This window comes from Hypomesus nipponensis, chromosome 3 (genome assembly GCF_054491055.1).
Source record: "Hypomesus nipponensis isolate SF chromosome 3, ASM5449105v1, whole genome shotgun sequence".
NCBI lineage: Eukaryota > Metazoa > Chordata > Actinopteri > Osmeriformes > Osmeridae > Hypomesus > Hypomesus nipponensis.
This window is the reverse complement of record NC_140363.1, coordinates 10,508,814-10,519,808: the sequence shown is the minus strand read 5'-3', so window position 1 is coordinate 10,519,808 and position 10,995 is coordinate 10,508,814. Positions and strand designations below refer to the sequence as shown.

Here is a 10,995-nt window from a genome sequence, read left to right as displayed (position 1 = left end):
CATTGGCCAGTTGAACTGTCATTCATTTCATCGATAAATTATACATTGGTTTAGCATCCATAAACATCACCCTTTATGGTTGTGATTGGAAGTTTACTTTAGTGGGATTAAAATGACCATACATGGTAACGATTTAGACGATATGATTAGTTGAAAAACATGCCAGTCGTCGATAAAAAAAAAAAAAGGCCATCCTACGATATGGGTGCCCATAATTTACAGGCAGGCGGTCATAAAGTTGCACAACTCACTGTAAACATTGTTTTGTGACTGGTAGCAGCCGGGAAGAAAAAGGTAGACTAAACAAATAAAGTTAAGGATATAAAAGTTAATAAACAAGCACATTTATTGGTTACGATTTGACTTTACATACTGCTTAATTTTCACCGGATAACCGGTGAAGCTGTCATCTTATCATTCTTTATATTATTGCTGTGTAGATGATCATGTACTTGGTACGATCGATCGACTTGGTAGCTTTCGGTCGTCGCAGTCCTTGTTTTTGGTCGGTTGTATGTCTTGGTTTTAGTTCTATTATTTTCCTTCCTCTTAGTGACGTCACTTGGATGCAATATTTTTAATAAATTAAATATGGCGCCTTACACTCAATTTCCAGTGTAAATTGTTGTATGGATTCAAATTACTTTCATTGAATGGATGTTTTACTCATTTTTGCGCAATATTGTCCGTGCTATTTTTGTGTGCAAAGTAGGTCGTAATCATCCTCTCCATCACTACTACGTAACGTAAAGGACGGAACTAGCAAGTCAGCTAATTCAAGAAGCTAGCCAGCTAGCTAGCTACAAAGGGGTTTCAGTCAGTGACTATATAGACCACGCTGTATACAATTATTTCAGTTCATGAAAGACTACCGGGAGAATTCAATCCCTGTCAATCCAGCTGCAAGTCTGGATCACATAAAACCATGCTGGTATTGGGACAAGAAGGACCTAGCACACACACCCTCCCAGTCGGAGGGACTGGACCCCGCCACAGAGGCGAGGTACCGGAGAGAGGGTGCACGGTTCATCTTCGACGTGGGAACTCGCTTGGGACTGTATCCTTTCTTTCTGCTGTGCTGAACTTTCCACTAAATAGTTTTAAGAATTCATCTTTAACTGTTGTTATCTACAAGTACTTTGGGGTTTTTCGAATTACTGATGATTAAAGCATTGTCCTCCCTTTTTTTCAGAAACAAATAGGCGTCCCGATACAGAGTGTAGATTATTGTTGCCAACCAATATAAAGTTTAGAGCACAAACTGTTCGACAAACTCCTTAACCCCGTGCCCAGACACTATGACACACTGGCAACAGGAATCATCTACTTCCATCGCTTTTATATGTTCCACTCTTTCAAGCAATTCCCCAGATATGTAATTACCGTGTTCACTGCTTACCTCACATTATGAATAAAATCGAAACTAATTTGCAATACATTGTACATTGCGATACCTTGCTAACCCAGAACATGAATGTTGTGTTCACAGGTGACAGGGGGTTGCTGTCTCTTCCTAGCAGGGAAAGTAGAGGAGACCCCAAAGAAATGCAAAGACATCATCAAGACAGCTCGCAGCCTCCTAAACGACATCCAGTTTGCCCAGTTTGGAGACGATCCAAAGGTAAAACATACACCACCTTTACGGTGCCGTTTTTGGCAGTGATGTGTTTGTAGATGTCAGGTGCAGATCCCAACGTTGTTTTTGTAGGAGGAGGTGATGGTGCTGGAGAGGATCTTGTTGCAGACCATTAAGTTTGACCTGCAGGTGGAGCACCCCTATCAGTTCTTGCTCCGCTATGCCAAGCAACTTAAAGGTAATGAGGCACTGCTGATTCATTCATTCTACATGGGTGTATACGATTTCATGTAAGGATAATACAGTTTAATGACCCTTTGAGTTAGATTATGTTGTTCAATATTAAAAAGATGTTTTTTGGAAACCTTTTGAAAAACTGAGGGTGTTCGTTCCAGGTGATAAGAACAAAGTGCAGAAGCTGGTTCAGATGGCCTGGACCTTTGTGAATGACAGGTGAGTGAAGAATAGTCCAGTAGGAGGATGATCAATGTGCATCTGTGTGTTTGTAAACATATTCGTGCCATAGCATTTCTCTGGGTCACTGCCAGGGATGGAGACTAAGAACTACTACCAATATGGACATCAACACAACATCTGACCTTCCAACTAAATGCTTGTCTGCTTGTGACTTTATAAGATCTATAAGTTCAACACCAGATCACTTGTAGCAGTCTACCCAAAACATTATCACTATGTATCAAGCGACTGTGTAACTATCACTAACTATTATTAGCACTGCACTGGTTGTGTTAGACATAACATGCGTATAGTCGAATGGTAGTTTCCATGAGATCTAGAATAGACTGAAACCTGAACAAACTTGGCCTCCCCTTTGTTTTGTGCCTGCATCTTGGCAGCCTGTGTACCATGCTGTCGCTGCAGTGGGAGCCAGAGATCATCGCCGTGGCGGTCATGTACCTGGCGGGACGCCTGTGTAAGTTCGACATCCAGGAGTGGACATCCAAGCAGTCGTCACGCCGATGGTGGGAGCAGTTTGTCCAGGATGTGCCCGTGGAGCTGCTGGAAGGTGGGCGTGGCTGGCGTCCCTGAAAACTTTTGAATCAAAAGTAAAAAAAATGGAGACAAATGGAACACATCAACCTTTCTCTCTCTCTCTCTCTCTCTCGCTCTCGCTCTCGCTCTCGCTCTCGCTCTCTCTCTCTCTCTCTCTCTCTCTCTCTCTCTCTCTCTCTCTCTCTCTCTCTCTCTCTCTCTGTCTCTGTCTCTGTCTCTGTCTCTCAACCTCGCTCTCTCTCTCTCAACCTCGCTCTCTTCACCCCCCAGATATCTGCCATCAGATCCTGGATCTGTACTCCCAGGGCAAGCAGCAGATGCCCCAGGGCGCGTTGGTGGGGGGCGACAGGGAGAAGACGCTCCCTTCCTCTTCCTCCACTCCCACCCCCCAGCAGCTCCAGCTTCTCGCCCTAGCCCAGGCCAGTGTCAATCCTTCCCCCGCCCCTCCACCACCACCCCCGCCTCCACCTCTTGCCAAGAAAGCCTCCCCACAGGCCAGCCCCCCACGCCAGATCAAACGAGCCCATGTGAGTGTGCGCAATCGTTTGTGGGGGGCGGGGCATGTTGTTCGACAGGGCCCCTCTTCAGAATGTACAATTGAAAATGGACACAATTGTGCTCAGAAAACATTACAATATACAGTGTATGATCACTATAATGCTTTTTTGTGTGGGTATAATGCATACAATTATTACTGGTATAAATATGACTTTCTCGTTCTGTAGCCATCTCCTCAAGAGGAGAAGACATCTGGTAAGCACTTCCGTGTTCATGACTTTGATTTGAAACGGTAGACCCTGTAAGCAAGTCTGCAGACCTGTACACGATTGTGACTCCTATCGTTGTGTCTGTCCACTCTCCCCCCCCATCCCCAGAGCAAGTAAGCTCCAAGATCCCCAGACTTGAAGCCCCGATGCCCCCCCTGCCCACCACACAGCCTCCCCCAGGTGAGTTCCCTCTTTGCCCTTTCGGTCAGCCAGACATAAGAAGCGAGGGCCCACTCCCAAGAGTCTTAAACGTCTTGCTTTCCCTAATTCTGTGCCAAAAACAAACAAGAGAAATAAAGCCACTTTTGTCCAGTGAAAACCCTTAACAAAATTCAGGAAGGTGAGGATTCTGTTTTAAGTGTCGAAATGCTTCCCTTCACAATAAGAGTCCTTCTTCTCCTACATAACTGCTGAACATGCTGCAGAATATACTGCTCACCATTCTAAGTGGCTCAATTACTGTTTATCTCTTAGTACTGTCCAGCCAAATGACTGTCCTTCAGGGGTTAAAGCCCAGTGGCTCAGGGAGCAGTAAGGGCTCTCATTAATTAGGCCCAAAAATATTATCACAGATTTACCCTGGTCCCAGGTAATCCCCTAATCTAAGCCGCCCCTAGAGTGCAGCTTGTCTCAGGGGGGATAGACACAGGGCATTCCAGAAGAAATATTATCCTGAGCAGGAATCTGCTTCTCATTTGGTTAATGGAATAGATTGAAATTATTGGTTGGAAACTCTATACACACAAATGTACACCCATGCTATAGGTGGATTAATAGGAGATCCTCTTGCATTGGTCTGACCTTTTCACCAAATCTGATAATTGCCTTAGAGCCCTTAGATTTTCTCTGAGTAGCTGGGCGGCTTGTTTACATGACCTAAATGGGGACGCTCATTACTTCCGTGTGTGTGTGGCTATTAGGCACGTTTGAGCGTCTGTGTGTTTCACATGCTGAATCTGTTACTAGGCTGTTGAAGCTGAATCTTTTTTTTATATATTGCCAAAATTCATCTTCTGTTTTTAATTAGTCTTGACCATCTGTCTGTCCATTTCCTCGGTCCCCCACAGACCGCAAGGCCCTGGCCTCCCACCCTGCTGCCCCCCTCCCTGGGGAGACTGACGCCCATGGAGAACCTGCTGAGGCCCCCAAGGCCCTAGCGCCTCCCCCTCCCCACTCTGCCTCTCACCACCAGCCCCCACCTCTCCCCCATCGCCCGCCCCCCCCGCCCCCCTCCTCCTACATCATGGGCATCCCCACCTCCAGCTCCTACATGTCTGGGGAGGGCTACCAGAGCCTGCAGTCCCTGATGAAGACCGAGGGGCCCTCCTACGCCGTCCCCGTACCCCCCTCCTATGGCCCTCCGCCGGGCTACCACGGCCATGTCTACCCCCCCAGTGCCCCACCACCCCCTGCCGGCTCCTATCCGCCGCCCAGCCTTCCCCCACCCCCCTCGCCTGCCTACCCTCCACCAGGCTACAACCACAGTTACCCGCCTCCGCGCATGCCTCCAGGGCTGCCGGGCATGGGGATGCCCTCGTCTAGCTACCCCGGTGGACAGAGCCAGGGGCCCCCTCCGTTGCCTCCTGGGATGCCCCCCATGGGTGGAATGAGTCGAGGAGCTTGGATGATGTGAAATTGGGGGTTGATGCGAGGACTGGCTGTGCCAACACTACATTACAGTACAGTAGCAGTATTTTGAACGTATCGGCCATGGACATTGAAGGGATAGGTTTTTCCACTTTTACCATCTGTAAAAACTAAATCCAGTACGTCAACACCCATATACTTTGAGTCTTATTATAAGCTGTCATTGCACTGGTTCGTGGGAATGTTGTATTTGTTAGCCGTGTAAAATTGTTAGCCTATTGTTTTGAATAGGGTTAAAGATTCGACCAAAACATGAACAAGGCAACTTCACAGTAGTTATGTAGTCGTTCCCTTGTTTACACTAGATGCACTAAAATGTGTTATATCTATGCTACTTCTTTTAGCATTTTAGCCTGAACCAATACACCATGTCAAATTGTACACGTGTTTGAACACTTTAAAAACACATGTAAGCTCTATTTCATACGTTACTTATATGTATTTTAAAATTGTTAACAACAGTTGCATGCAGATATCCAGGAAAAATGTGTTTTGAAATAACTAATTCTTTGTTCAGTTATTTTGGCTATGACATGTTTATAGTTGTTCATTCGTCATAAAATGAGAACAGTTTGTGTCAAAAAAACCTTTTAATTAAAATAATTGTCTTTTTTTTATAAAAAAGTTGTCTATGTGTAACTGGTATGTCTTTACCCTATTTAAATCTCCAAATCTTTGAGGTAATGTCTGGTCTAACATCATTGGATAGGCCCATTACTCGGCTGTGTATATTTTATAATTCCAGTCATTAAAGTCAGTTGTTACTCAGAGTAAGAGGAAGGCAGGTTACATTAGCAGATCATTTGAGTATGGGCTGTTTGGATTTATTGTTTGACAAATAACCACAAGAGTGCGCCCTAATCCAGAAAATGAACAAACTTGCTATGTTGCATGAGTTCCACATGGGTAGAATACACAAGTACCAATGCATAATCCCTTGATACCAATTTTCTCATGACTCGGATCTTGGAACCAGCTTTTCTCTTTTTAAAATAAGTTTAGGGAAGCTGAATAATTGTGTTCCAAAAAGTAAGTAATTATTGGAGCTTCCAGCTTGGTTCCTTCTCTCTAGTAGCTTTCCCAGTATATTCGATATACAATAATTGATGACATACACAATTAGAGACACTATATATTTACAAAGGAAAGTATACTTAAATTTTATTCAAAAAATCATCTAAAAGAGGCTGTCTTAATCCATTTATCACTCTTTTCCTAAATTGCTAAAATATCGATGCATTTCAGCTACATACAGCTTATGAAAGACAAAAATATATAAAGGCATGCTATTTTCATATATCCTACGGGAGAACAGTATTTATTTACAAAGCACTGGCTATATCCTAAAATACATGTTCACTGTGTCTGGGATAGAGAGAGGCTAAGAAGAGAATATAGTAGGTCATTGCAGGTTCTACGTCAACACATCATGTTTTGACAAAAGAAGCAGTGCATTTGAAAGTAACCATAGGAAAATTGACAAAACTTTTCAATTGTCACTTTGTGCTTTCAAATCAACAAATATAAAAGGTCAGTAGTCCCATGTATATAGCAGATGTTTCTAGAAGGTCACTTTTGAAAAATTGATTTTAAATGTGTGTATGGAGTTATCCAAAAATGTGTTTTTTCAAAAGACCTGATCACTGTCCTTCTGTTCCCCAAAAATACTGTGCAAGACAGTATTATTTCTTTTAGCAATCCTCAATTGAAATAAGTATTTCCATATATCAGGTGTACCGATACAAATGTTACCTTTCTTTTTCAAATTATTGCTTGTCTTTTGTTCATACGGCTTGTACATGCTAAAGGTCAGGCTCATATAAACATCACTAATAAAAGTCACCTGCTGCATCCTGAATCTCATTGAAACTCAGATACTCATTGGCCATTCCTCAAAACTGTATAATCTCTCATCCAATGAGAAAGGGATGTGAGTACAGTAGGTACTTAAATTCCCTTCTGAAAAATACATTTAAAGTAGCACACATACAGTGTGGAACCCTATTTAGAGTTTTTTGAGAAAAAAATTTGATTCCTTCTATCCATCTGACAAATGACCATTTGTCAAGATAACATACAAATAGAGGGAAAATGCAGCAAGTGTCTTCCATACATGTTTGAAATGATCTATTCCGAAATCTATCGGTATCCACACGCCCTTTTACAGTTCGTAAGACTTCTATGAAACTTCATACATAACTTGTCACAAATCAGTTATGTGACTTACAAACAACCTAGACAGAGGAACCTCCATTCCATGTCCAAACTTTCTACACGTAGGAGACCAGTTATAGAATACATTTCTTAGATTGTTATAAATCTTCATAACATGTTAGATAAGTTCTATGACGCTGCTTTACAAGGGATCTGATGGTCTGTTTGTGAAACTCACATGCAAGATCCATAGAAACTGCAATCAACTTATAGAACCAAGCTGAACAGAAACCATATTCTTCCATATGACTTATCATAGAGTACTTACTCACTATGATGCTTCATGGAGAAGTAAAATGAAGTCTTACATCACATTTCATCAACTCATTCTAGCTCTCTGCTCACAAGCTTCGATGCACTTGAAATCCAACAAGTGTGCATACTGTTGTTAAACGTATACTTTGGTTCAGTATACACAGGACTCGGCTAACCCACCTCAATGTGTAGAGCACACTAAGACACCCAATGCTGTTCATTACCTAGTTATAACACTTCATAAGGTACACATAGATCTCCAATGAGACTTTAATTATGAGACCTCATTACAGGTGGAATAAGAAGGTATTGCAGGTATGGAAGTCGTATACCTTCTCATTTATTAATATAAGAAATACCCTCCCCCAAAAAACATTCTTGCATTATTATATTTCAAAAACATTTAACGATTGTCATATAATATTTATAGATTGTATGTCAAAGTCCCTTTTCCCATACAGCAATATCCTTTCTCTTATCATAAACATCACTCATCATTTGGGAAGTCTTTATCACCAGCGTTTGGATATTCTATTTTGATAGGCTAAGCTCTGACTCAAAAGTGAAATTTTCAACTCAAAATATGCAACCTAATTTGGTGCACCACCTAAATAACAGTGGTAACAAAGATGGCCATAGAAGAAAATGTGTTTCAAAATATTAGTGCTACTTTAAACAACTTACAGCATATGGTGCTGCATTTTAGGTGTTAACAATTAGGGTTTTCTGTCTACATTTGTATATGTATGTTTTAGGTGAAGGGGTCTACGAGTACTTGAGAGTGAAGTGTATAGAATATAAACCTATGGCTTGCTACTATACTGTGTATTGGGAAAATATTATATAACAGTACATTCCTATTTGTTTACTTTTGATAAAAATCTGTGTTTCGTGTTGTTGAAGTCACAGGGCAGTTGAGTAGTCCTTGTTTGAAGAGCTGTCAAAAATCAGTATTTGAAGGAAGCAACATGAGCAAACTGTGTTTCAGTCCATGTGTACCTCAAAAGTGCTATGAGACAATGTTGAACACTGATGAACAACAACACTGGTGAACATTAAGGAAAACTAAAGGTCTTGGTAGAGTTGCTGATTGGGAAATTCAGATATTGAAAGAGTCGCATGTTGGATAGCTTGTCTGTCACTGAGGTTTAGACTCTGTGATGCTTGGAAATGCCTGGGAAAACCAGACAGGAATAGAAAAAAAATGTTCTCAAAAGCTTTTTTTCATTATGGTGTATGTCCCCATATCACCTCCCCTTCAGGTGAATTACAATGTGTGCTTAGCTGAGAAAAAAAATCACATATGAGTGTTAACACAATAATAGCCTTGTCCAGATGTCTTCCACTGTCCCCACCAGTCAGAGATGGTCAATGCCCCGGCATTTTGGAATAGTCACTTTGGACCAATGAGTGGACTGAAGCTGAACATCATGGATGTTGAAGAAGTGGGGTAGGGATGAAACAAGTGGGGTGGTTGATAATGTGAAGGTCACACACAGTGCCCAGGAACTACAGTGGCGGTTGTGTTTTTAGTTCTATTTGCTGACATCCATGGGTTTAAAAACACACGTCTTCAGGACTACAAAGGCCCCTTGAACTGGTTCCCAGAGAGGTGCTGTCGGATAGAGGGCTTGGAGCCTGCAGCATCTCCCAGCTTACGCCACACCACCTGGGAACACAAAATGAAAGGGCAAAGTGATGAGGGGGACACAAAACAATGTAACACCACACTTCATATCATGCTTATGAATTCTGAATGTTTGGCGTTCTGAAGTGAAAGAAAGGTTGTGGTGAGTAGCGAATTTGTCCTCTGAAGCTTAAAGCGGGCAGGAGACGAAAATAGCGCATCGCATCGATGGCGTCCCAATTAAAACTGTGTAGCCGTTCACAGCGCCAAAAATGTCCACAATGTAAACTCCCACACACTCTGATCATATAAAAAAACACAGGGGCGTGGGAGAGGGGGGCGACTAAAGGTTACACAACACCCACTGTTGAGGCTTTGCTGGACAACATGAGTCAGAGAGGGATTACAAGTGAATGAGACCCAATGTAGCTGAGCCTCATTAGTAAGCATAATGTAGTAGTATTTATGTATACATGAGAACAGAAATGTGAATGATGGCATTGTGCATCCCTGTTCCCTCTCTTTATCTACCCACTGGGTGTATGGTTCTCAAAAGGTCATGCATGTCACACAGGGAACATCCTGTGTGTGTGTGCTTCTGCCATGTGTGTCTATGGCTTCTGGCCCAAAGTGGCCCAATTGGGACCATTGTGTGCTCCTACCAAGTTATTTTAATTGTGCCAACAAGTGGGATGTACAAACTACAGCCCGTTTACTGCAGCCTGTAATTGAAGTGAGCACAAAGAGGAAGATAGAAAGTGAAAGGGTGGATTAAGGGATGCAGAAAAGCAATTAAAAGCCCCCGCCCCCCCCAAAAAAAAAAAAAACATTAAACAAACAGAGTGGGAGATTCAGAGAGAAAGAAACAAGGAGATAAAGGGAGGGAGATGATTAGATGGTGGGAGACAAAGCAACCGCGTGAGAAAGACTGTCATCCTTACGTTACACATCTCCCGAACTATGGCCTTCTCTTTCTCACTGAGGTCTTCATCGTACGCCTCCAGCTTCTGCTTGTCCAGGTTTTCATGGACCTCCAGCACCTGCACACACACACACACACACACACCGGTTATCTTTTATAAACACACTTTATGGACACATGCAGAAGCATCTAGAATGCCCAGTTAAAATGTAGAGCTTCAGATGTAATCCAAACTCTGGACAGTGAGACATGCTGATACCTTCATGGCGTGGACCACAGCTTCAGGTTTCTGGCTGGCAGGAAGGAAGCCGGCAGTAGGGGAGGGCTCACCACTAGGAGGCCTTCCTGAGCCCTGGGACGAGGAGGGAAATGAGGGATGAGAGTCACGTGGATGAAGGTGAACACACGTACACACACACAGAGCAAGTGACATTCATGTTGATGACAAGATCTTGGCCAGTGTACAATCACACAATTGTCCACACTCTACTGTGGTCCACACACAAACACTTGTTTATAGACACACACACACACACACACACACACACACACACATCCTTGCTGAACACACAGAGACCATAATCACATTGGGCCCCTGAATGAGGTTAAATTAGCTCATTATGACCCTCCTATGCCTGCTCCCCTCTCCTCTGCTAGCCCAGCCGGGACCCCCTGCCCTCCATCTCTCCCCAGCCCCCTGGCTCTGTCCCTGTCTCAGGGTCACAACCACCGCTCGGACCCGCGCACACAAAGGGGCCTTTGAGAGAGCGGAGGAGGACAGAGAGAGAAGGGGCTCTGCAGATAGCTAGAATTCTCCTCCACATACCATCCCTGCTTCAGCTGCAGTCCCCTGCCCATTCCCACCTCCCCATCCCTTCCCAGCCCCCTCCCCAGCCCCAGCCCCAGCCCTCTCTCCATCCCTCCCCAGCCCCAGCCCCCTCCCCAGCCCCAGCCCCAGCCCCAGCCCCATACC

At 43.6% G+C, this 10,995-nt stretch overlaps 2 protein-coding genes across 3 annotated transcripts in view; one reads left to right on the top strand and one right to left on the bottom strand.

The window, feature by feature from the left end:
• Nucleotides 1-123: 123 nt before the first annotated feature.
• LOC146299769 (cyclin-K-like) lies at nt 124-5,631 on the top strand. The gene is made up of 10 exons (XM_084675717.1): nt 124-1,057; nt 1,294-1,375; nt 1,490-1,621; nt 1,709-1,814; nt 1,972-2,029; nt 2,434-2,603; nt 2,861-3,117; nt 3,316-3,343; nt 3,466-3,537; nt 4,425-5,631. The coding sequence occupies exons 1-10, from the start codon at nt 861-863 to the stop codon at nt 4,988-4,990; spliced, it is 1,668 nt and encodes a 555-aa protein (XP_084531843.1). The 5' UTR covers nt 124-860; the 3' UTR covers nt 4,991-5,631.
• A 124-nt stretch (nt 5,632-5,755) lies between these two features.
• Nucleotides 5,756-10,995, bottom strand: part of ccdc85ca (coiled-coil domain containing 85C, a) — a 34,074-nt gene continuing 28,834 nt past the window's right edge. For both annotated transcript variants that reach the window (XM_084675737.1, XM_084675731.1), the window contains 3 exons: nt 10,282-10,374; nt 10,042-10,140; nt 5,756-9,142 (listed from right to left, as the gene is read on the bottom strand). In XM_084675737.1, coding sequence (XP_084531863.1) covers nt 9,053-9,142; nt 10,042-10,140; nt 10,282-10,374 — 282 coding nt within the window. In that variant the 3' untranslated portion in view covers nt 5,756-9,052. The remainder of the gene's footprint in view (nt 9,143-10,041; nt 10,141-10,281; nt 10,375-10,995) is intronic.

Coding starts and splice junctions, on each gene's coding strand:
- LOC146299769 (XM_084675717.1), top strand. CDS start 861: ATGAAAGACTACCGGGAGAATTCAATCCCTGTCAATCCAGCTGCAAGT. Junction 1,622..1,708: donor AGTTTGGAGACGATCCAAAG/GTAAAACATACA, acceptor TTGTTTTTGTAG/GAGGAGGTGATGGTGCTGGA. Junction 3,344..3,465: donor TCAAGAGGAGAAGACATCTG/GTAAGCACTTCC, acceptor CCCCATCCCCAG/AGCAAGTAAGCTCCAAGATC.